The following is a 27,426-nucleotide window of genomic DNA, read 5'->3' on the forward strand; positions in this document are numbered from 1 at the left end:
TATATCTAGATCTTTAATCCATGACCCAGCAATCCCAGTGCTGGGCATACATAGCAAGGAAACCAGAATTGAAAGAGACACGTGTACCCCAATGTTCATCGCAGCACTGTTGATAATAGCCAGGACATGGAAGCAACATAGATGTCCATAAGCAGATGAATGGATAAGAAAGCTGTGGTACATATACACAATGGAGTATTACTCAGCCATTAAAAAGAATACATCTGAATCAGTTCTAATGAGGTGGATAAACCTGGAGCCTATTATACAGAGTGAAGTAAGCCAGAAAGAAAAACACCAATACAGTATACTAAAGCATATATGTGGAATTTAGAAAGATGGTAACAATAACCCTGTATATGAGACAGCAAAAGAGACACTAATGTATAGAACAGTCTTTTGGACTCTGTGGAAGAGGGAGAGGGTGGGATGATTTGGGAGAATGGCATTGAAACATGTATAATATTATATATGAAACGAGTCGCCAGTCCAGGTTCGATGCACGATACTAGATGCTTGGGGCTGGTGCACTGGGACGACCCAGAGGGATGGTACGGGGAGGGAGGAGGGAGGAGGGTTCAGGATGGGGAACACGTGTATATCTGTGGCAGATTCATGTTGGTTGCCTTCTCTGTGATATATGGCAAAACCAATGCAATATTGTAAAGTTAAAAAATAAAATAAAATTAAATTAAAAAAAAAAGACATTGTGTTTTACAGGTCTTTTCATCCAGTCCTATCTTTTTGGGAGTTGAAACAGCTTTAGTTGCCTTAGGAAGGCTTCTTATACCAAATTTCAATATGGACTCCAGTGTAGACACCCACAGAATTTAAGGAGTTGAAATGACAAGGAACCTGCTTGAAATGCAAACTGAATGATGTACATAAGCTTATTAAAATAATGTACTTACTAGAGTATTCAGTGTGGGAGGTTTTTACTACTTACCCTTTCATAGCCACTCTAGTATCCTTGCCTGGAAATTCCATGGACAGAGGAGCCTGGTAGGCTACAGTCCATGGGTTTACAAAGAGTCTGACACAGCGACTGAAGACACACGCAATAATCTTTGGTTTTAACTATCTCATTAATTTCCACAAGGTGGCAGCAGAAGAACATAGCGTGCCTGGTCCTATACTAATAAACAGTGTAATTTGAAATCCCCATTAATATCTCCATTTTCATTTGATAAAGAAAAAAATCTCAGTAACACTCAGCAAGAAGAGGACACTTTACATAATAAAATCACTCTTGGTAAATTAACTCTTGTAAATAATGGTCTAATTTCACGAGAGCTCTAATTTAACACCAATAACACCAAAATAAATGGGGAATAAGGAAAATTATGACGTTGTGAGTCAGAGGAATAAAGCCTCAGTTTTATACATGTTATATGCATTACCTGTCCTGGATAAACAGGGAAAATAAAGTACCTATACCTATACTGTAAGGAAAACAAAAACATTTCATGAGGAAGAAGGACAAAGTACTCATCATGCCAATCACAGGGCGTATTCCTGGGAGACTTGAGGGTATGTGTACTTCTTTACATATTCTAAGTGTTAAGAAAATTGTCAGTAACTGTTATGTTTAAAAATACATACACAGTGGTTACATGTAATTAAGTAAAATGCCCCAAAGACTAAAAGCATAGAGTCTGTATAAAAAAGTCTAGATAATCTTCAAAATGAAAGATTTCTCTGTAAACAGCTGAACTGATAATAAGGCAATCATTTACTAAAAAAAATAATTAACTTTCATCACCAAAAAAAAGTTTCAGGTTTAGAAAAAATAGAAATCATCCCAAGCATTTTTTCTGACCACAATGCAGTAAGATTAGATCTCAATTACAGGAGAAAAACTATTAAAAATTCCAACATATGGAGGCTGAACAACACGCTGCTAAATAACCAACAAATCACAGAAGAAATCAAAAAAGAAATCAAAATTTGCATAGAAACGAATGAAAATGAAAACACAACAACCCAAAACCTGTGGGACACGGTAAAAGCAGTCCTAAGGGGAAAGTTCATAGCAATACAGGCACACCTCAAGAAACAAGAAAAAAGTCAAATAAATAACCTAACTCTACACCTAAAGCAACTAGAAAAGGAAGAAATGAAGAATCCCAGGGTTAGTAGGAGGAAAGAAATCTTAAAAATTAGAGCAGAAATAAATGCAAAAGAAACAAAAGAGACCATAGCAAAAATCAACAAAACCAAAAGCTGGTTCTTTGAAAGGATAAATAAAATTGACAAACCATTAGCCAGACTCATCAAGAAACGAAGGGAGAAAAATCAAATCAACAAAATTAGAAACGAAAATGGAGAGATCACAACAGACAACACAGAAATACAAAGGATCATAACAGACTACTATCAACAATTATATGCCAATAAAATGGACAACGTGGAAGAAATGGACAAATTCTTAGAAAAGTACAACTTTCCAAAACTCGACCAGGAAGAAATAGAAAATCTTAACAGACCCATCACAAGCATGGAAATTGAAACTGTAATCAAAAATCTTCCAGCAAACAAAAGCCCTGGTCCAGACGGCTTCACAGTTGAATTCTACCAAAAATTTAGAGGAGAGCTGACACCTATCCTGCTCAAACTCTTCCAAAAAATTGCAGAGGAAGGTAAACTTCCAAACTCATTCTATGAGGCCACCATCACCCTAATACCAAAACCTGACAAAGATGCCACAAAAAAGAAAACTATAGGCCAATATCACTGATGAACATAGATGCAAAAATCCTTAACAAAATTCTAGCAATCAGAATCCAACAACACATTAAAAAGATTATACACCATGATCAAGTGGGCTTTATCCCAGGGATGCAAGGATTCTTCAATATCCGCAAATCAATCAATGTAATACACCACATTAACAAATTGAAAAATAAAAACCATATGATTATCTCAATAGATGCAGAGAAAGCCTTTGACAAAATTCAACATCCATTTATGATAAAAACTCTCCAGAAAGCAGGAATAGAAGGAACATACCTCAACATAATAAAAGCTATATATGACAAACCCACAGCAAACATTATCCTCAATGGTAAAACATTGAAAGCATTTCCTCTAAAGTCAGGAACAAGACAAGGGTGCCCACTTTCACCATTACTATTCAACATAGTTTTGGAAGTTTTGGCCACAGCAATCAGAGCAGAAAAAGAAATAAAAGGAATCCAAATTGGAAAAGAAGAAGTAAAACTCTCACTATTTGCAGATGACATGATCGTCTACATAGAAAACCCTAAAGATTCCACCAGAAAATTACTAGAAATAATCAATGACTATAGTAAAGTTGCAGGATATAAAATCAACACCCAGAAATCCCTTGCATTCCTATACACTAATAATGAGAAAACAGAGAGAGAAATTAAGGAAACAATTCCATTCACCATTGCAACGGAAAGAATAAAATACTTAGGAATATATCTACCTAAAGAAACTAAAGACCTATATATAGAAAACTATAAACACTGGTGAAAGAAATCAAAGAGGACACTAATAGATGGAGAAATATACCATGTTCATGGATTGGAAGAATCAATATAGTGAAAATGAGTATACTACCCAAAGCAATTTATAGATTCAACGCAATCCCTATCAAGCTACCAACAGTATTCTTCACAGAGCTAGAACAAATAATTTCACAATTTGTATGGAAATACAAAAAACCTCGAATAGCCAAAGCGATCTTGAGAAAGAAGAATGGAACTGGAGCAATCAACCTACCTGACTTCAGGCTCTACTACAAAGCCACAGTTATCAAGACAGTATGGTACTGGCACAAAGACAGAAATATAGATCAATGGAATAAAATAGAAAGCCCAGAGATAAATCCACGTACATATGGACACCTTATCTTTGACAAAGGAGGCAAGAATATACAATGGATTAAAGACAATCTCTTTAACAAGTGGTGCTGGGAAATCTGGTCAACCACTTGTAAAAGAATGAAACTAGAACACTTTCTAACACCATACACAAAAATAAATTCAAAATGGATTAAAGATCTAAACGTAAGACCAGAAACTATAAAACTCCTAGAGGAGAACATAGGCAAAACACTCTCTGACATACATCACAGCAGGATCCTCTATGACCCACCTCCCAGAATATTGGAAACAAAAGCAAAAATAAACAAATGGGACCTAATTAACCTTAAAAGCTTCTGCACATCAAAGGAAACTATTAGCAAGGTGAAAAGACAGCCTTCAGAATGGGAGAAAATAATAGCAAATGAAGCAACTGACAAACAACTAATCTCAAAAATATACAAGCAACTCCTACAGCTCAACTCCAGAAAAATAAATGACCCAATCAAAAAATGGGCCAAAGAACTAAATAGACATTTCTCCAAAGAAGACATACAGATGGCTAACAAACACATGAAAAGATGCTCAACATCACTCATTCTCAGAGAAATGCAAATCAAAACCACTATGAGGTACCATTTCACACCAGTCAGAATGGCTGCGATCCAAAAGTCTACAAATAATAAATGCTGGAGCGGGTGTGGAGAAAAGGGAACCCTCTTACACTGTTGGTGGGAATGCAAACTAGTACAGCCACTATGGAGAACAGTGTGGAGATTCCTTAAAAAACTGGAAATAGAACTGCCTTATGATCCAGCAATCCCACTGCTGGGCATACACACTGAGGAAACCAGAAGGGAAAGAGACACGTGTACCCCAATGTTCATCGCAGCACTGTTTATAATAGCCAGGACATGGAAGCAACCTAGATGTCCATCAGCAGATGAATGGATAAGAAAGCTTTGGTACATATACACAATGGAGTATTACTCAGCCATTAAAAAGAATACATTTGAATCAGTTCTAATGAGATGGATGAAACTGGAGCCTATTATACAGAGTGAAGTAAGCCAGAAAGAAAAACACCAATACAGTATACTAAAGCATATATATGGAATTTAGAAAGATGGTAACAATAACCAGGTGTACGAGACAGCAAAGGAGACACTGATGTATAGAACAGTCTTATGGACTCTGTGGGAGAGGGAGAGGGTGGGAAGATTTGGGAGAGTGACATTGAAACATGTAGAATATCATGTAAGAAACGAGTTGCCAGTCCAGGTTCGATGCGCGATACTGGATGCTTGGGGCTGGTGCACTGGGACGACCCAGAGGGATGGTGTGGGGAGGGAGGAGGGAGGAGGGTTCAGGATGGGGAACACCTGTATACCTGTGGCGGATTCATTCTGATATTTGGCAAAACTAATACAATTATGTAAAGTTTAAAAATAAAATAAAATTTTTTTTTTTTTTTTTTTTACAAAGTGAAAAAACAAAATTTACATAAAGATAGGATCAGTAACAGTGCTGCCCTGTCCCATATCAGAGTCTGAGGCAGACCGGTGACTCCTGAGAGTGTTGGTGCCCCCTTAAACTTTACATGGGAGGCAAGGGCTTCTCTCAACCCTAATCTTGGCCCTGGTTTTTTTTTTTTTTTTTTCTAATTTTATTTTATTTTTAAACTTTACATAATTGTATTAGTTTTGCCAAATATCAAAATGAATCCACCACAGGTATACATGTGTTCCCCATCCCGAACCCTCCTCCCTCCTCCCTCCCCATGCCATCCCCCTGGGCCGTCCCAGTGCACCAGCCCCAAGCATCCCGCATCGTGCATCGAACCTGGACTGGCAACTCGTTTCCTACATGATATTTACATGATCCTGGGTAACCATAATGGGAGGGGACCCAGTGCCTCTGAGCTGTCAAGTGCTGCCCCCTTCTGGTCATGGCAGAGTAGTGCCTGCCCGAAGCCTGAACAGGGAGGGAACTCAATGTCCTGTCCTGACAAACTATGAGGGGAGGGGACAGGGATGATGATTGTATGTGGTTCATTGTTTTGTTGTCACACCTGAGTGAAAAGTAGTAAAATAGGACCCTAAGTGTCAACGCGAAGAAAGGCGTGAAGTTTAAACAAATGCTTCTTGTATATTAAAATCTAGCTTCTTACTGATTTTTCTTTTTTTTTTTAAATTGTATATTAAAATCTAGCTTATTACTGATTTTTCTTTTTTTTTTAATTTTATTTTATTTTTATTAAAATATTAAAATATTATTAAAAATAAAATAAAATTTAAAAAAAAGAAAAGAAAAATCAGTAAGAAGCTAGATTTTAATATACAAGAAGCATTTGTTTACACTTCACGCCTTTCTTCGCGTTGACACTTAGGGTCCTATTTTACTACTTTTCACTCAGGTGTGACAACAAAACAATGAACCACATACAATCATCATCCCTGTCCCCTCCCCTCATAGTTTGTCAGGACAGGACATTGAGTTCCCTCCCTGTTCAGGCTTCGGGCAGGCACTACTCTGCCATGACCAGAAGGGGGCAGCACTTGACAGCTCAGAGGCACTGGGTCCCCTCCCATTATGGTTACCCAGGATCAGGGGACACTGACTCAACAAGGATCATCAGCTGAGCCCTAACTCTGTGCAGACACAGTTGGAAACCCCTGTTCCATGAAATCTGGAGGCTCACACAGGACCATTTATTTTAGAGCTTAAAAACAGACCAAGTCCCACCATTTCATGAATGAGAACTGGGTCCCTGAGACCTCCCCCCACCTGCCCACCTGGCTGTCTAGGGGAGCAGGTTACAGAATCTCCTGCCTCCCAACCCAGCAGGGGCTTCATTCAGACTCAGCTTCTCTCAAAAACCCCAACGTCTGTGCCCCTCTCCCTCCTGAGGGCTCCCTATGACCTAACCCATGACCTAACCTACCCTCCTGTGGTGTGGGTTCAGTTTTCCTGACTCACCCACACTGACACAGGACGGTGTGCACAGAGGACCATGGAACCAGGTTGCAGGCGAGCATTTCAATTGTCAATAAAGGGGCTGCACTGGGGGTGCAATACTTGAGAGCAAATTCTTCTGTTTTCCCTGTTTGCCTGAACATTATAAATAAACCAAGTGTTGGAACATCGCCAGTTCTCCATGTCAGCTTCCATACAGTGAAAGCTTTGAACGGAATCACTGGAGCTCACGATGTCCACTTGCTGTCTCCTCCTGTCCCTGGCTGCCACCAAAGTAGCCAGAAGCTTCCAGAAGATTAGGATGGGGGAGCCCCCACTCTACCCCACAGACAAGATCCAGATCACAGCCTCACTCCATGTGTAGTAAGATGGTCTGTGAAGATCAGTATACAGAAAATGTACATGATTCCCCACAGGCTGTTGTTTCTAACAACTGGTTGTGTATTTGTTAGTTAACCCACATCATACCGCAGCATTTTGTATGCCCAATCCTGTAAATTCTAACATTACCAATGTACATAATTTAAGTTCAAGATATGCTAATACTCTAAAGCTCTGTTGAAAATGAGAGAGAGAACAACCTGTAAGATGTCTTAGCTGATTTTATAATCTCCAGTAGTTTCAAACCTTATTCCTGATTTTGAGAAGTTTTATAACATACTTTCAGTGTATGAGTAAGTCACATTTTACACCATGTGTAAAACCTCAAAATTTTCTTATAAATCTATGTCACAGTTGTTTTATTAGCAGTCATGATCCTGAGGTGGAGGACTTGTTACCTTATCCCAAAAAGCAGTTAAATCTTGCACATCCACAATTGTTTCACCATCTGATGGCAGCAGCTGATGGTCATGCAGTGGTATCTCTTCGAGTAACAGAAAGTCCTACAGAGAAAGGAAAAACAGACAGTTTAGTTTGCAGGATGAAAGCACAAACAAACATAACTGCTTTCCTGGAATTGATAACAAACTTCATATAGCCTACATATCATTTTTCCAACTGTACTTAAAGTGTTGGTTCACATCAGAACACACTAAATAATATATAGAATAAAATATACAGTGCATCAGATATACAGCAACATAGTGAATACAGGATACATAGAGTATTTTATATATATAGGTTTGTGCGTGTATATAATACACACATATTATATATATATGTGTGCGTGTGTGTGTGTGTGTGTGTGTGTGTGTGTGTGTAGGGTGTGTGTGTGTATGTTTGTGTGTATATATAATATGAAGAGTTTCAGGCCATGAGGAAAGTTGTAAGTTTCTCAGTAAGTGGACTAGTTTCTCCTCAAGGAGAAAGTCTGGCTCCAAACTCCAGCACATTTAGAACCTGCAGCCAGAGGGAACTCTGAGATGATAAAAAATCTTAAAGTTACCTGTAGGGACTTACATAGTCCCCTGATCAGGCCTCTAGCACTCCATACTCTGGAGGCTCAAACATTTTTGGTTCCTTAAATGCATGAATGCCCTTCTCATGCACTAAAAGCCTTTATCACATTACCTTCCCCAGGAAAATGAGAAGCATCAGCCTCCCACCTCCCCCAGCCCTACACACGGAATTCTTCAGGTAATTTCCTCAGCCTTCCCAGGAAACACGACCTCCAAAATTACACCAGTGATTCTGCCAAAGCACTTCATGGCACCTCAGACTTTTCCTTCCAAGGACTAATGACAGACAAATGTGCCTCCACTATGAGTTTCACTATTTGATTCTATTTTAACCCCTCACTCAGAGAAGGCAATGGCAACCCACTCCAGTACTCTTGCCTGGAAAATCCCATGGACGGAGGGGCCTGGTGGGCTGCAGTCCATGGGGTCGCTAGGAGTCGGACACGACTGAGCGACTTCACTTTCACTTTTCACTTTCATGCATTGGAGAAGGAAATGGCAACCCACTCCAGTGTTCTTGCCTGGAGAATCCCAGGGACGGGGGAGCCTGGTGGGCTGCCGTCTATGGGGTCGCACAGAGTCGGACACAACTGAAGTGACTTAGCAGCAGCAGTAGCAGTAACCCCTCACTTGATAAAATATACATTCCAAGGAGGAAGGACTTCTCTGCATGTGCTTATCTGCCACTGAACATACTCATCTAGCCTGCTCCAGACTTCAGGTAGGTAGTATTCCATTATTTTGTGAAGTGATGAAATAGGTGGATAAATTTCAAATTTACTCCCCCGCACCCCACCAAAAGTCTAGCATAAATTAAGACAGGGTTTTCCTCTCAAATTATTTTAATCTCAACAACATCCTGTCGTATTTTATATTTGCTAAAATACCTGATGACTTTGTGTGTTTCTGTCTACAACTAGGGCAATATTTCCCAGGTTTGGCTGATTTTCAGATGCATGGCACATTGACTAAAGACACAGATACTTTGGGCCCTAGCAAAAACCTAGTGAATCAGAAACACCAAGGTGTGATTTTTTTAAAAGGCATTCAAGGGATTCTGATGAGCTAGAGAAATAAAAATTTCTTAAGCATTGCAGAAATTATATGAGCTGAAAAAGAGTCTAATATGTAAAAGAAAAAAAATAGTTCAACAATTATTTCTACTCACCTTGGAACAATGTGTCATACTAACACCAACCTTCTCACCATGCTTATTCTTGGCCATTGGTCCCGCCTTTACTGAAAACAACTATTGCCTAAAAGATCTCTAAATTCCTAGACCATCATCCTGCCAGAAAATGTATGAACATGAGAAAATCTAGGTTTCTTGCTCAAATCAATGATGTTTAATCAGAACACAAAGCATCCTGACAAAGCCCCAGGAAAATTTAAAGTTCTCAGTAGGTTATAATTTTAATGTTACCACACACATTTACATGGAAAGTAATTTTAAGCCTCAGACACTGTTCAGGTACATTTTGGTGGAAAATAAATAAAAAATCCTGCTCAAATATTTTTGAGCACAATACTCCGAAAAACTCTGCAGGTCCCCTTTCATGCATCTCCTTTAAGTGCGTCACATAATTGATTTGAGAATCAGAGTTACCACTGTCTCCACTACAACCATTCTTAATAGTTAGGCATCTGCAGGAGCCTAGACATGATGGAGCTGGAAGGTACTTCAGTTGCACATTTTCTGAGCATTGGCTATTTGTGAGGAGTACAAAGATGAACAAGGCACTGTAGCTGCCTTTTAGATAAGTCTGGAGTTCAGGGAAGGAAAGAAATCCACAAACACGTGGCTTAGTCAGCTCAAAGTTACATCCAGGAGCTCAAAGAAAGAGATGTAGGGCCACAGATGATGAAAGCCACACTTAATGAGAGATTCCACATGCCAGAATATACTAACAAGGCGATGCAAGAAACCAGGCTTTGGGCAGAATCCTAGTTCTGTCACTTATGAGAGATGAAAAGACGGGTGAACTATTTCATCTGTTATAGGACCTGTTTCCTTACCTGTAAAATGGGGACACTTATGCTTATCCCATTCAATTGCTATCAGGATTCTATTTCTGTTGTCATTTTATTACAGTAAATTAAAGGTACATCATTGGTAACAACAGAAACAACACTGTATAGGAGATAATCCAAAATATATTCATCTTTCTTACCTGAAATTTTATGTCTATTGATCAGTAACTCCCTATTTCCCCTTTAGCTTTGATTTTGATTCTATGAATTTGATTATTTTTGATACCTCTTACAAGCAGAATCATACAGCATGTGTCCTCACATGACTAGCTTATGTCACTCATCATGTCTTCAGGTTTCACCCATGTTGTTGCTATTGCAGAGTTTCCTTTTTTCCTAACACTGAATAACATTCTGCTTTATGTACACACTCACTTTATACTCATTCACCCACCAGTGAACATTCAGGTAGTTTCCACATCTTGGTTATTATGAGTAGCATTGCAATGAACATGGGAGTACAGATATATTTTGAAAAGATATCTCTTATTTCATTTTATTTGGGAAAATACCTAGAACTGGAATTGTTGGATCATATGGTAGTTCTTCAGAGAAAGCAGTGGAACCCCACTCCAGTACTCTTAACTGGAAAATCCATGGACAGAGGAACCTGGTAGGCTGCAGTCCATGGGGTCGCGAAGAGACGACTGAGTGACTTCATTTTCACTTTTTACTTTCACGCATTGGAGAAGGAAATGGCAACTCACTCCAGTGTTCTTGCCTGGAGAATCCCAGGGACGGGGAAGCCTGGTGGGCTGCCGTCTATGGAGTCGCACAGAGTTGGACATGACTGACGCGAATTAGCAGCAGCAGCATGGTAGTTCTTTGGGCTTCCCAGGTGGCTCTAGTGGTAAAGAACACGTCTGCCAATGAAGGAGACAAAAGAGAAGCAGGTTCCATAGGTCTTAATAATCTGGATAACTGCAATGGTGTGATCACTCACCTAGAGCCAAACATCCTATAGTGTGAAGTCAAGTTAGCCTTGGAAGCATTACTATGAACAAAGCTAGAGGAGGTGATGAGATTCCAACTGAGTCACTTCAAATCCTAAAAGATGATGCTGTTAAAGTGCTGCACTCAATATGCCATCAAATTTGGAAAACTCAGCAGTGGCCACAGGACTAGGAAAGGTCAGTTTTCATTCTGATCCCAAAGAAGTGAAAGTTGCTCAGTCAAGTCTGACTCTTTGCAACTCCATGGACTCTACAGTCCATGGAATTCTCTAGAATACTAGAGTGGGTAGCCTTTCCCTTCTTTAAGGGATCTTTCCAACCAAGGGATCAAACCCAGGTCTCCTGCATTGCAGGCGGATTCTTTACCAGCTGAGCCACCAGGGAAGCCCAATCCCAAAGAAAGGCAAGGTCAAAGAATGTTCAAACTATTGCATAATTGTGCTCATTCCACATGCTAGCAAAGTAATGTTCAAAATCCTTCAAGCTTCAGCAGTATGTGAACTGAGAAATTCCAGATGTACAAACTGGATTTAGAAAAGGTAGAGGAACCAGAGGTAAACTGCCAATATCCGTTGGATCATAGAAAGAGCAAGAAAATTCCAGAAAAACATCGACTTCTGCTTCACTGACTATTCTAAAGCCTTTGACTATGTGGATCACAACAAACTGTGAAAAATTCTTAAAGAAATAGGACCAGACCACCTTACCTGCCTCCTAAGAAACCTATAAGCAGGTCAAGAAGCAACAGTTAAAACCAGACATGGAACAACGAACTGGTTCAAAATTTGGAAAGGAGTGCATCAAGGCTGTATATTGTCACCTTGCTTATTTAAATTATATGCAGAGCACATTATGTGAAATGCTGGGCTGGATGAAGAATAACCTGGAATCAAGATTGCCAGGAGAAATATCAATAACCTCAGATATGCAGATGACATCACCCTAATAACGGAAAGTGAAGAGAAACTAAAGAGTTTCTGGATGAAAGTGAAAGAGGAGAGTGAAAAAGTTGGCTTAAAACTCAACATTCATTGTCGGGGAGTGTTTAACTACGTGCTGTTTCTCACAAATCCTCTGTTCTTTATCAGCTTCTGCCAGAGGCCAGTAAAACTGCATGCAGCTCTCAGGACAGAGGTCATTGTGTGAGACAGGCTTGGGTCTCCTTTAGTAAACATTCTCTTTACAACAAAACTGCTTAGTCTTGCCCCCCTTTTCCTTGAGATATGGGTTGTCTCTTGACCTTGTGACCATTATTATCCCTTGTTCCCTTGGTAACAGTTACTGTACATTTGGTTTTCTGATCTTTATCATTGTTGAAAGAAATTTCTTGTACTACAGCCTATTTATGTTCACAGAAAAATCATTAAGGCACCTTTGCTCCATAAGAGTTTGGGTCCCCGTGTCTGTCTTTCTTTCTTTCTTTTCTCTCTCTGTCTCTCTCTCTCCTTCCCTTTGGCTCTCTCTTTCACTTTCTTATCATTGATCTGGACCGCCAGGTCCTGGTCCATTAAAGGACCCCAACAATTCAGGAAACTAAGATCATGTCATTCAGTCCCATCACTTCATGGCAAATAGATGGGGAAACATGCAAACAGTGAGAGGCTTTACTTTTGGGGCTCCAAAATCACTGCAGATATGAAATTAAAAGACGCTTGCTTCTTGGAAGAAAAGTTATGACCAACCTAAACAGCTTATTAAAAAGCAGAGGCATCACTTTGCTGACAAAGGTTCATATAGTCAAAGCTATGGTTTTTCCAGTAGTCATGTACAGATGAGGGTTGGACCATGAAGAAGGCTGAGCACCGAAGAACTGATGCTTTTGAACTGTGGTGCTGGAGAAGACTCTTGATAGTCCCTTGGACAGCAAAGAGATCAAACCAGTCAATCCTAAAGGAAATCTACCCTTTGAATTGAATGAATATTCAATATTCATGAATATTCAGCATTCATTCAATTTCATGAATATTCAATATTCATTCAATTTCGTGAATATTCAATGTTCATTGGAAGGATTGATGCTGAAGCTAAAGCTCCAATACTTTGGCCACCTGATACAAAGAGCTGACTCACTGGAAAAGACCCTAATGCTGGGAAAGATTGAGGGCAGGAGGAGAAGGGGGCAACAGAGGATGAGATGGTTGGATGGCATCATCGACTCAGTGGACATGAATTTGAGCCTATTTTGGGAGTATGATAAACTCAGGCGACCAGAACTGAACCCACATGATTGATATGTTTTATGGGTAATAGTTTTTTATAGTAGAGAAAACTAATGACAAAAAAATCGGCTTTGATGACAAGACCCAAAAATAAAATATAATCACACCCAGAGTGATCTAACTTCACTAAAGAGCTATTACCAGCCCATCCATCACTGTAAGAAAGTAAGAACAAAACAAATTAGATTTTTTGTAAAGTCCAGACACTCAAACTCATGCCCGGCCAGGTCACAGTGCCAATTTATCCTCATTTTAGACCTACTCATACAGACATGAATAATTGAGCACCTACTGTGTGCCAAGCCTTTGTCTTGATGATGTAAATTATTTGCCCTTGGAAATTTACAGACTCTTAGGAAAAGGAGACAGTGGGTATGATAAGAATCACAAGTTAGAAAGAAGAGGGAAGCTTGAGATGGATTAAGCAGAAAGGGAAAAGAGAACAGGGATGAAACGGCAGATCCAAAAGGCAAGCTCAGCAATCAAGAAGAAGAGCATCTATGGAAGAAATAACACATTTTTAAACACAGAGAACTGAGTGAATCTGTGGCTACTCTTCTTGCCCAGGGAACAAGGACCTCTCAGCAATCTCCTCCCCTCCCGGCTCAGAAAGGAATCCTGTTCACACCCGGAATGTACAGTCACTACCTTGTCATTCCAGTCAGTGTAGGAGATGGAATCTGTTTGCTGCTCCTGCTTTTAGATATTTTAATCACCCTGCAGTCATCACTACACATCAAGAGCCTGTGCCTCTGCTACTGCCGCCCATAAACCAGCAGGGATCTTATGATATTTGTTATGCACTCTATATAAGAAGTCGGAGAAGGCAATGGCAACCCACTCCAATACTCTTGCCTAGAAAATCCCATGGACAGAGGAGCCTGGTAGGCTGCAGTCTGTGGGGTCGCTAAGAGTCGGACATGACTGAGCGACTTCACTTTCACTTTCCTGCATTGGAGAAGGAAATGGCAACCCACTCCAGTGTTCTTGCCTGGAGAATCCCAGGGACAGGGGAGCCTTTCGTGGGCTGCTGTCTATGGGGTGGCACAGAGTTGGACACAACTGAAGTGACTTAGCAGCAGCTTAGCAGCTATATAGGAAGAGAGGGGAGTATGTATGACATTTTGGAAAGACTGCCAGCTTTGGCAATGAGACTTAAATGTCACCAAACTGGCACACAGTGACACCAAATAAGACATTGTTCATAAAGTTCACCTACAACTAAAAAAAATTGCTTTTCATCAAACCTTGATTCTGTTGATGCTGACAACGGCCTCTGACACCTTCTCGATAGCCATGGGGAAGTAGAGGGTGCCTGTAAACCTCACAGTCTCGAACAGCATCACCACCAGAAACACTTGGCTGACTGTGATCCGGTTGTTAAGGACCACGGCAATGATGAAGGTGATAAAAATCATGATTTTGCTGGCAGCAAAAAAAATTGCCAAATTCATTCCTCTAAGGTAGGAACTTTTCAGAATCTTGGAAATTTCATCCCTGGAAAAGAGTAGGAAACAGGTTTTAAAAGGAACACCAACATCAACCCATGAATTCAGTGCCCTGTGTGAGTGGCCCTTTTCTAGGCAGTGGACACAGATTAAGATAAACCATCCCTCACATCACAGAGACACTACACAGTGCACACCTGGGGGTCTGCCCTGACACCAGGACCACACACTGCATTGCCACTTCACTCTTCCAACTAAAAGCGTCCTTCATGTCACACTTTTAAACATTTTGAGTCAATCAGATTGGATTTGAATATTCAGTCAACAAGCATTTGAAATCACAAGTCGTGTGCCAGGTACCTTGAGAATGTCTAAGACAAAGCCCATCCCTGCAGGAGCTCATGAACTTGTTGGGGGACAGAATAAGCAACCCCCAAATTGTGAGACACCAAGACATTAGACAGGCAGCCAGCACAGCCCCCGTGGGAGTACAGAGCAGAGGCGTGTACCCCAGAGCAGTGGAGTCAGGGCAAGTCACAGACACATGGAACCTGAGACGACATGCAGTTAGTCAGGGCTGGCGGAGGCCAGAGAAGAGGAAGGATGAGAGTGTTTCCCCAGCAGAGGGAGGGGCGCCCACAAAGGTGCAAAGTGAGAGGTGACAGGGAGCACCCAGAGAATTCTAAGCACCCTGGGCTCGAGTATAAACAGTCATCAGATATTTAACTGAAAGATGAAAGAAATTCTACAAATATAAAGCAGAGCAAAACCCCAGCATTTTCAAGGAATACTACTCAACAATAAAAGGAACCAGCTACTTATACATGAGACAACTTGGATGAGTCTCTAGGGAATTCTTCTTAGTGAATAAGGTCAATCAAAAATGGTAACATACTGTATGGTATTATTTAGATAACATTCTTTAAAAATGAAAAAATTATAGAAATAGAGACCAGACTAGAGATTGACATGGGTTAAGGATGTGGTAGGGACAGAAGGGAAGTAGGTGTGCTATAGAAGGGCAACATGTTTAATCCTGGTCCTGATGAAAACATTTTGTATCTTCCCTGTATAGTTGTCAACATCCTGTTGCAATATTGCACTACAGTGTTTCCAGAAATTACCACTGAGGGAAACTGAGCAGTGGATTCACGGGAGGTCCCCGTACTATAAGCAACTGCATGTGAATCTATGATTATCTAAAAATAAAAACAATTACAATTTAAAAAAACCTGATATTTCCATGGCTGTTTGGAATGAAAAATACTGATTCGTAAAGTTGGGCCTGACACAGTTATACCCAGCCTTTATAATCTCCCCTTTGTACTACATTAACATAAATTACAGCTTTAGTTTAAATATCATTTCAAATACTAAAATTTTATAATTATTGCTTATTTGGGATTTGCACTATTAAGAAATATTATGAATTTTATTTCTGTATAAGAAGCATATATATGTGTGTGTGTGTATATATATATATATATATATATATTTTTTTTTTTTTTTTTTCCTTTAAGAACATAGTAAATGAGAAAATTCCCTGGTGGTTAGGACTCTGCACTTTCATTGCCTAGGGCCTTGAGTTCAATCCCTGGAACTAAGATTCCACAAGCCATCTGGTGTAGCTATATATACATATATATATATATATACATATATATATATGGTAAATGGGAGAGCAGATTAAAATTATGTTCCCACTATTCTACTTAACCCCACTGCCACATATGGGAGTAGGGTATAGTTAAGTTTACATTAATGTGAAAACTTGGTAAGACTCCTAAATTCATTCAGTAAAAACAGGAAATAAAAAGTACAAAATGTGACTTGATATATATAAAAACTTACCTTCTTAATGTGGTAATAAGCTCTACAAATGACTTTTCCCAAGCATACATTTTTATTGTTCTGATGCCAGTTATGACTTCACTCATGGTCTTGATCCTGTCGTCTGTGAGAGCTGTGGTCTTACTCCTGAGGGGACAGACATGAGAGATGAGCCTTAGTGACCACAGCCCAGCTTTCCATAGCAGCAGCAGGGGGCACAAGCAGAGAACAGGGATCAAATGATTCCCTATAGCTCTTTTGAGCTGAAAACACAGACCAATGTACAAATGGAGAAATGAAAAAAAAAAAAAAAGATTTCAATTAGAAATTAAAACCTTCAGCCAAATTCAACATATACTTGGAAAACTTGTAGTAATGTATAATAAAGTCCTGAAATGAAACAGATACAGACTGTCTGCTCAAGTAGGTCACAGCTGGGCAGAGAAGGCAGAAAAGACCTTGACTCTAACAGGAAGACAGTGTCTGTGCTGTAATAAAATAGGATTAAAGTGCTAGGGGCAGATAAGATGGAACTGTTAATTCCACTGGGAAAGGAGAACAAGAAAAGCTTCAGGGACCCGGTAGCATTAGAACAGGCTTCAAAGGATAAGGAACATCTCTCCACAGCAAAGAGAGCAAAGGAAATTCCAAGCATAGAAAAATACACATACAGACACCAACAAACAACCCTCAATATACTTCAAACAACATAACATCTCCATCACCTGGCTACCTAAACAATGACCCATCTCCAACTCTCTGTGACCTGCTTCAGGTGTAACTCATTATCGTTTGGCTCTTCATCACCAGCCACTTATCTATTACATATACCGCTGGGGCTATGGGGTTTTATAAGGACATAATTAAGATTGATCTTGCCCTTGGGACACTGATAATTAAAAACACTGAATTATAAACAAGAAAAAAATATACATACCTGAAAATGGCTCTAATACAAACATAACAAAAATAATGTAGCTAGAAAAGGGCCTGTATATTATATAAAAGTATTAGTACTTTTAATAATGTTTAAATAACTTTAACATCAGTGAATTCTGCTTAAAGACACTATTTATTTGGTTACAATGTTGGGAAAAGTCAGCAAATGTTGTCACTTTTCCCCTTAAAGGTCAGCCTTCAGCTTGAGGCTGGAGCTTCCACTGGCTAAGTCTGAAGCATCTACAACACATGCAACAGACAAACGAAGGCACTTCTTGTTTTTGAACAAAAGCATCAAGCAGACTGCAGATGCTACCAATTAAATACACATCACCAATTTTTGAAATCAGTGTTTCTCTTACCGGAGTGATGAAAATAATTTCCCAAAGCAGCTTTGCAAAACCAGAAGAATGATGAGAATCGCCATCCCAGCAAGACATGATATTCCTATTTCCATATAGAGCAGGGCGGTCACTGCAATAGCCTGTAGCGGCCCCACCCACAGGTAGTGCAAGAACGTTGTTACCTTAAAAGAGAAGGACAAAGCCTTCTTAAGATGGTATGAAAACAAAACCAGTAAGGACCCATTATAGAAAAAATATGCTTGGAAACAATAGACAGGAACCTAAACGGGAATGATCTCAGTGGGTTTTAAACCTGCTGAAGCAGAAACTCAAGCATCTACCCCAGATGACGCTATTCTGGGGCAGCACAGGGCTGGCTTCAGGGACATCCAGGGAGAACCAGAGCAGCAGCACTGAAGGAAAATGTTGATTTTGTCTACACCACATATGAGCTCAGGGCTTCCCCAAACTCTCTGTCCCAAAATTCAGCCCCCATCTCTCCCTAGCATCCTAGGAAAGCCTATTTTATGGTACCTACCACATTCTCCAGTAACTACTTGTGTATTTACCTCCTGACAGCCTGTGGCTTCTCCAGGAAAGAAATAGTATTCATCCCTGAAAGTGGGTAGGGGGATCTTACTTCATGTTTGATGAATGAATAATTGAAAGAGAAGTGTCTAGTGCAATACAGATCTGAGCAACAGCTACAACACCGTGGGTTACATGATCTACTCATAAGCTAAGTGGATAAAAAGAGTGTGGTGAGATAGCAGAGAAGAGGTTATGTCTGGCTGGGGACCACCCACTTGGCATTATTCCTCGCAGGCTTCCTATACAGAAGGCACTGAACAGGGTGTGGGGGAAAGAACAATCCCTGCCCACAGGCCTTCATCATCCAGAGGAGGAGGAAGACAGTTCAGGTAGCAACACCAACACCATGTGCCAAGAAGGTCCATGCCAGGAGGACACCTCAGTTCAGTTCAGTTCAGTCGCTCAGTCGTGTCCAACTCTTTGAGACCCCATGAATCGCAGCACGCCAGGCCTCCCTGTCCATCACCAACTCCCGCAGTTCACTCAGACTCATGTCCATCGAGTCAGTGATGCCATCCAACCATCTCATCCTCGGTAGTCCCCTTATCCTCCTGCCCCCAATCCCTCCCAGCATCAGAGTCTTTTCCAATGAGTCAACTCTTCACATGAGGTGGCCAAAGTACTGGAGTTTCAGCTTTAGCATCATTCCTTCCAAAGAAATCCCAGGGCTGATCTCCTTCAGAATGGACCGGTTGGATCTCCTTGCAGTCCAAGGGACTCTCAAGAGTCTTTTCCAACACCACAGTTCAAAGGCATCAATTCTTCGGTGCTCAGCTTTCTTCACAGTTCAACTCTCACATCCATACATGGCCACTGGAAAAACCATAGCCTTGACTAGACGGACCTTTGTTGGCAAAGTAATGTCTCTGCTTTTCAATATGATATCTAAGTTGTTCATAACTTTTCTTCCAAGGAGTAAGCGTCTTTTAATTTCATGGCTGTAGTCACCATCTGCAGTGATTTTGGAGCCACAAAAGATAAAGTCTGACACTGTTTCCACTGTTTCCCCATCTATTTCCCATGAAGTGATGGGACCAGATACCATGATCTTCGTTTTCTGAATGTTGAGCTTTAAGCCAACTTTTTCACCCGCCTCTTTCACCTTCATCAAGAGGCTTTTTAGTTCCTCTTCACTTTCTGCCATAAGGGTGGTGTCATCTGCATATCTCAGGTTATTGATATTTCTCCTGGAAATCTTGATTCCAGCTGAGGACCCCTAGGGACATGAATTAAGCTGGGGAGCAAGACTGCTGCCTATTACTGAAGTATGCCATAGATTATCTCAGAAAAAAAAATTATTGTCTAAGGACAACACAAATTATTACATCTCAGTTGCACACAGAGGAAATGAGAGTTGGATAAAATGAACCCTTGTTTTAGACACTCAACAAATCCTGGTCAACAGCAAACACAGGTATCCTGCATCAACCATAAGCTAAACCCCGTCAGAAGGACTGGAAGTGGAAGAAGATCCCTCAGGGGCAGCTTACCTGATCAAATCTTTTCACATCGTTGGACAGCAGGTTGACTATCTGACCTGTGGTGGTCTTCCTCAAGGCCAAGTTACTCAGGTGAAATGCCTGAAACGAGAAAAGATACTGAGCTGGATTCCTGTGGTAATAACAAGTCACTTTTCTGTTCAATTACTCAGTCATGTCCAACTCTTTGCGACTCCATGTACTGCAGCACACCAGGTCTCCCTGTCCTTCACCAACTCCTAGAGTTTACTCAAACTCATGTCCATTGAGTCGGTGAGGCCATCCAAACATCTCATCCTCTGTTGTCCCCTTTTCCTCCTGCCTTCAATCCTTCCCAGCATCAGGGGCTTTTCAAATGAATGTTCTTCACATCAGGTGGCCAGAATATTGGAGGTTCAGCTTCAGTATCAGTCCTTCCAATGAATGTTCAAGACCAATTTCCCTTGGGATGGACTGGCTGCATCTCCTTGCTGCCCAAGGGACTCTCAAGAGTCTTATCCAACACCACAGTTCAAAAACATCAGTTCTTCAGTGCTCAGCTTTCTTTATACTCCAACTCTCACATCCATACATGACTACTGGAAAATCCATAGCTTTGATTAGATGGACCTTTGTTGGCAAAGTAATGTCTCTGCTTTTTAATAAGCTGTCTAGGTTGGTCATAACTTTTCTTCCAAGCAGCAAGTGTCTTTTAATTTCATGGCCACAGTCACCATCTGCAGTGATTTTAGAGCCCCCCAAAATGAAGTCTTTCATGGTTTCCCCATCTATTTGCAATGAAGTGATGGGAGCAGATGACATGATCTTAGTTTTCTGAATGCTGAGTTTTATTTAAGCCAACTTTTTCATGCTCCTCTTTCAATTTCATCAACAGGCTCTTTAGTTCTTCTTTGCTTTTTGCCATAAGGGTGGTGTCACCTGCATGTCTCAGGTTATTGATATTTCTCACAGCAGTCTTGATTCCAGCTTATGCTTCATCCAGTCCAGCATTTCTCATGATGTACTCTGCATATAAGGTAAATAAGCAGGGTGACAATATACAGCCTTAACGTACTCCTTTCCTGATTTGGAACCAGTCTGTTGTTCCATGTCCAGTTCTAACTGTTGCTTCTTAGCCTGCATACAGATTTCTCAAGAGGTGGGTCAGGTGGTCTGGTATTCCCATCTCTTTCAGAATTTTTCCACAGTTGATTGTGATCCATACAGTCAAAGGCTTTGGCATAGTCAATAAAGCAGAAATAGATGTTTTCCTAGAACTCTCTTTCTTTTCCAGTGATCCAAAGGATGTTGGCAATTTGATCTCTGGTTCCTCTGCCCTTTCTAAAACCAGCTTGAACATCTGGAAGTTCACAGTTCACATACTGTTGAAGCCTGGCTTGGAGAATTTCGAGCATTACTTTGCTAGCATGTGAGATGAGTGCAATTGTGTGGTCACTTTTAGTACATAACAAAACAGAGTGGGTTTTCATGGGGTTGTACATCAGGACAAGTAGGATGACTCCTGACAGCTGGGCTCTAGGGACGTGATTCATTGTTAAATGTCTCTTCAATATGGCAGCAACTGCCCTCCCCAATAAGACCAGAAAATGGAGAAACAAGAGGTAGAAGCAAAATCCTCCACCCTGTTTCTCAAGGATCTCGGACCCACCTGAAGAATAAAAGGACTTTCCTAGTGGCTTAATGGTAAAAATCTGCCTGCAGTGCAGCAGCACCAGGTTTGATCCCTGAGTTGGGAAGATCCCCTGGAGAAGGGAATGGCTACCCACTCCACTGATTTAGGATTAAACTAAGTAATTCTGAGCCAATTATATGAGAATGATGAGGATGCCTTCAGGAAAGAAAATTGGGGATGTAGATTATAAATCTGGAATCAGTCATTAAATCTGTGGTTGATGTTATTGAAAGACCTTGGTGTTAGTTTCCACATTTTGAAATGAATGAGGATAATGTTCCATACATGTTCCTGTGAGGAAACTGTGTTCTTAATGCCAGTCGGGGTGAGAGGGGGGATTCCCAAGATGGTGGAGGAATAAGATGGGGAGACCACTTTTTCCCTTACAAATTCATCAAAAGATCATTTGAATTCACCACAAAACAACTTCTAAATGCTGGTGGAGGATATCAGGAACCCAGAAAGGCAGCCCAATCTCTGTGAACGGAGTCTTGAGACTACTGTAAGAGGAGAACCAAAACCCAGAGGCAGAAGACTGAACTCCCAAACTTTAGAACATCAGAGAACTCCTGACTCCAAGGAACATTAATAGACAAGAGCCCACCCAAAAGTCTCCATACCTACACTGAAACCAAGCTTCACCCAAGAACTAACAAGTTCCAGTGCAAGACACATCACACTAATTCTCCAGCAAAACAGGAACACAACACTGAAAATTAAAAGACAGGCTGCCCAAAGCCATAACAAACCATAAGACACCCCAAAACTCACTACTGGATACTTCATTGCATTACAGAGAGAAGAGATCCAGCTCCACCTACCAGAACACAGACACAAGTTCCCACAATGAGGAAACCTTGACAAGCCACTGGTCTAACCCCACCCTCAGGGAGCAGATGCCACAATTAAGAGGAACCATGAACTTCCAGTCTGCAGGAAGGGCACCTCAAACAAAGCAATCTAAACAAGATGAAAAGGAAGAGAAATATTCAGCAGGGTAAGGAACATGATAAAAACCTACCAAATGAAACAAAAGAGGAGGAGATAGGGAGTCTACCTGAAAAAGAATTAAGAATAATGATAGTAAAGATGATCCAAAATCTTGAAAATAAAAATGGAGTTACAGACACAGACTAGAGATAAAGACTGAGAAGATGCAACAAATGTTTAACAAGAACCTAGAAGAAATAAAGAAGAGTAAATCAATAATGAACAATGAAATAACTGAGATTAAAAACACTCTGGAGGGAACTAACAGTAGAATAACTGAGTAGAATAACAGTAGAATAACTAGAAGATAGAATGGTGTAATAAATTAAGCATAGAGGAAAAAAGAAAAAAATAATAAAAAGAAATGGGGACAACCTCAGAGAACTCTGGGATGATGTTAAATGCCCCAATATTTGAATCATAGGCGTCCCAGAGAAGAAGATGAAAAGAAAGGGCATGAGAACATACTTGAGGAGATAATAGTTGAAAACTTTCCTAAAATGGGGAAGGAAATAGCCACCCAAGTCCAAGAAATCCAGAGAGCCCCAATAGGATATACCAAAGATGAAACAACCCAAGACACATATTAATCAATCTAACAAAAATTAAACAAAAAGAGCAAATATTAAAATCAGTAAGGGAAAAGAAACAAATTACAGACAAGAAGATCTCCATAAGAGTAACAGCTGATCTTTCAATAGAAACTCTTCAGGCCAGAAGGGAAAGGCAGGACATACTTAAAGTGATGAAAGAGAAAAACCCACAACCAAGATTACTCTACCCAGCAAAGATCTTATTCAGTTATGAAGGAGAAATCAAAAGCTTTACAGATAAGCAAAAGCTGAGAGAATTCAGCACCACCAAATCAGCTCTTCAACAAATGCTAAAGGAGCTTTTCTAGACAGGAAACACAGAAAAGGTTTACAAAAGAACCCCCCAAAAAACAAAGTAAACGGTAATGGTATCCTACTTATCAATAATTACCTTAAACGTAAATGGGTTAAATGCTCCAACCAAAAGACAAAGACTGGCCAAATGGATACAAACACAAAATCCATATATATGCTGTCTACAAGAGACCTATCTCAAATCTAGGGACACATACAGACAAAGTGAGGGGCTGGAAAAAGATGTTTCATGCAAATAGAGACCAAAAGAAAGCAGGAATAGCAATACTCATATCAGATAAAATAAATAAAGACTGTATTAAGAGACAAAGAACACTACATAATGATCAAGGGATCAATCCAAGAAGAAGATATAACAATTACTAATATATATGAATCCAACATAGGAGCACCTCAATATGTAAGGCAAATGCTAACAAGCATGAAAGCGAAAATTAAAACAATTAATTGTGGGGGACTTTAAAACTCCATTCACACCTATGATACATGAACCAAACAGAAAATTAGCAAGGAAACACAAGTTTTTCAATGATACAATGGGCCAGTTAAACCTAATTGGTATCTACAGCGCATTTCACCACAAAACAATGGATTTCACCTTTTTCTGAAGTGCACATGGAACATTCTCCAGGATAGATCACATCCTAGGACACAAATCTAGCTTTGATAAGTGGAAAAAAAAATTGAAATCATTTCAAACATCTTTTCTGATCACAATATGGTAAGATTAGATATCAACTCTACGGGAAAAAAAGAAAACTATAAAAAATACATATGGAGGCTAAACAACATGCTTCTGAATAGCCAACAAATCATGGAGGAAATAAAAAAGGAAATCAAAATATGCATCAGTTCAGTTCAGTTCAGTTGCTCAGTCATGTACGATGCTTTGTGACCCTAGGCATTGCAGCATGCCAGACCTCCCTGTCCATCACCAACTCCCAGATTTCACTCAGACTCATGTCCATCGAGTTGGTGATGGCATCCAGCCATCTCATCCTCTGTCGTCCCCTTCTCCTCCTGCCCCCAGTCCCTCCCAGCATCAGGGTCTTTTCCAATGAGTCAACACTTCACATGAGGTGGCCAAAGTACTGGAGTTTCAGCTTTAGCATCAGTCCTTCCAAAGAACACCCAGGACCAATCTCCTCCAGAATGGACTGGTTCGATCTCCATGCAGTCCAAGGGACTCTCAAGAATCTTCTCTAGCACCACAATTCAAAAGCATCAATTCTTTGGCACTCAGCTTTCTTCACAGTCCAACTCTCACATCCATACATGACCACTGGAAAAACCACAGCCTTGACTAGATGAACCTTTGTTGGCAAAGTAATATCTCTGCTTTTGAATATGCTGTCTAGGTTGGTCATAACTTTTCTTCCAAGGCGTAAGTGTTTTTTAATTTTATGGCTGCAGTCACCATCTGCAGTGCACCAAAAAATAGTCTGACACTGTCTCCACTGTTTCCCCATCTATTTCCCATGAAGTGATGGGATCAGATGCCATGATCTTCATTTTCAGAATGCTGAAGTTTAAACCAACATTTTCACTCTCCTCTTTCCCTTTCATCAAGAGGCTTTTAAGTTCCTCTTCACTTTCTTCCATAAGGGTGGTGTCATCTGCATATCACAGGTTATTGATATTTCTCCCAGCAATCTTGATTCCAGCTTGTGCTTCTTCCAGCCCAGCATTTCTCATGATGTACTCTGCATAGAAGTTAAATAAGGAGGGTGACAATATACAGCCTTGACATACTCTTTTTCATATTTGGAACCAGTCTGTTGTTCCATGTCCAGTTCTAACTATTGTTTCCTGACCTGCATATAGGTTTCTCAAGAGGCAGGTCAGGTGGTCTGGTATTCCCATCTCTTTCAGAATTTTTCACAGTTTATTGTGATCCACAGTCAAAGGCTTTGGCATAGTCAATAAAGTAGAAATAGATGTTTTTCTGGAACTCTCTTGCTTTTTTGATGATCCAGCAGATGTTGGCAATTTGATCTCTGGTTCCTCTGCCTTTTCTAAAACCAGCTTGAACATATGGAAGTTCATGGTTCACGTATTGCTGAAGCCTGGCTTGGAGAATTTTGAGCATTACTTTACTAATGTGTGAGATGAGTGGAATTGTGTGGTAGTTTGAGCATTCTTTGGCATTACCTTTCTTCAAAATATGCATAGAAACAAATAAAAATTAAAACAGAACAACCCCAAACCTATGGGATTCAGTCAAATCAGTGCTAAGAGGAAGGTTCATAGCAATACAAGCCTACCTCAAGAAACAAGAGAAACTTAAACAACCTAACTTTACACCTAAAGCAACTAGACAAAGAAGAACAACAACAACAACAAAAAACCCCAAAGTTAATAGAAGGAAAGAAATCATAATAATCAGAGCAGAAATAAATGAAAAAGACATGAAGCAGACTATAGCAAAGATCAAGAAAACTAAAAGCTGGATCTTTGAGAAGATAAATAAAATAGACAAAATGTTAGCCAGACTCATCAAGGAAAAAGAGGAGAATCCAATCAATAAAATTAGAAATTAAAATGGAGAAATCACAATAGACAACACAGAAATACAAAAGATCATAAGAAACCACTATAAGCAACTATATGCCAATAAAATGGACAACTTGGAAGAAATGGACAAATACTTAGAAAAGTATAACCTTCCAAAACTGAGCCAGGAAGAAATAGAAAATCTTAATATACCCATCACAAACATGGAAATCAAAAGTGTAATAAAAAAAATCTTTGAACAAACAAAAGCCAAGGACCAGATGGCTTCACAGATGAATTCTACTAAAAATTTATAGAAGTGCCAACACCTAACCTACTCAAACTCTTCCAGAAAATTGCAGAGGAAGGCAAACTCCCAAGATCATTTTATGAGGCCACCATCACACTGATACCAAAGCCAGACAAAGATGCCACAAACATAGGCCAATATCACTGATGAACAGAGATGCAAAAAACCTCAAGAAAATTCTAGCAAATGGAATTTAACAACATATTAAAAAGATCATACATCATGACCAAGTGGGCTTTATTCCAGGGATGCAAGTATTCTTCAATATTTGCAAATCAATCAATGTGATACACCATATTAACAAATTGACAGTTAAAAATCATATGATTATATCAATAGATACAGAAAAAGCTTTTGACAAAATTCAACACCCATTTATGATAAAAACTCTCCAGAAAGCAGGCATAGAAGGAACATACTTCAACATAATAAAAGCCATATTCAATAGATTCACAGCAAACATTATCCTCAATGGCAAAAAAATGAAAACAATTCCTCTAAAATCAGGAACAAGGCAAGGGTGCCCACTTTCACCACTACTATGCAACATAGTTCTGGAAGTCCTAGCCACAGCAGTCAGAGAAGAAAAAGAAAGAAAAGAATCCTAATTGGAAGAGAAAAAGTAAAACTCTCACTGTTTGTAGATGACATGATCCTCTACATAGAAAACCCTAAAGACATCACAAGAAAATTACTAGAACTAATCAATGAATATAGCAAAGTTGAAGGATATAAAATTAATACATAGAAATCCCTTGCATTCCTATACACTAACAATGAAAAAATAGAAAGAGAAATTAAGGAAACAATACCATTTACCATTGCAACGAAAAGAATAAAATACTTAGGGATAACTTTACCTAAAGAAACAAAAGATGTATATATAGAAAAATACAACACACTGATGAAAGTAATCAAAGATACCACAAATAGATGGAGAAATACACCATGTTCATGAATTGGAAGAATCAGTATATTGAAAATGAGTATATTACCCAAAGCAATCTATAGATT

At 39.8% G+C, this 27,426-nt stretch overlaps 1 protein-coding gene across 1 annotated transcript in view; it reads right to left on the reverse strand.

The window, feature by feature from the left end:
• Positions 1–27,426, reverse strand: part of LOC147361921 (ATP-binding cassette sub-family C member 4-like) — a 135,914-nt gene that overhangs the window by 84,215 nt on the left and 24,273 nt on the right. The window contains exons 5-9 of the mRNA XM_086330244.1: positions 20,052–20,141; positions 17,989–18,152; positions 16,709–16,834; positions 14,657–14,906; positions 7,586–7,690 (exon numbers count right to left, since the gene is read on the reverse strand). Of these exons, the coding sequence (XP_086186370.1) occupies positions 7,586–7,690; positions 14,657–14,906; positions 16,709–16,834; positions 17,989–18,152; positions 20,052–20,141 (735 nt within the window). The remainder of the gene's footprint in view (positions 1–7,585; positions 7,691–14,656; positions 14,907–16,708; positions 16,835–17,988; positions 18,153–20,051; positions 20,142–27,426) is intronic.

The sequence above is a fragment of the Bos grunniens genome, chromosome 12 (genome assembly GCF_055505025.1).
Source record: "Bos grunniens cultivar Pamir isolate PY7600 chromosome 12, Bosgru_T2T1.0, whole genome shotgun sequence".
NCBI lineage: Eukaryota > Metazoa > Chordata > Mammalia > Artiodactyla > Bovidae > Bos > Bos grunniens.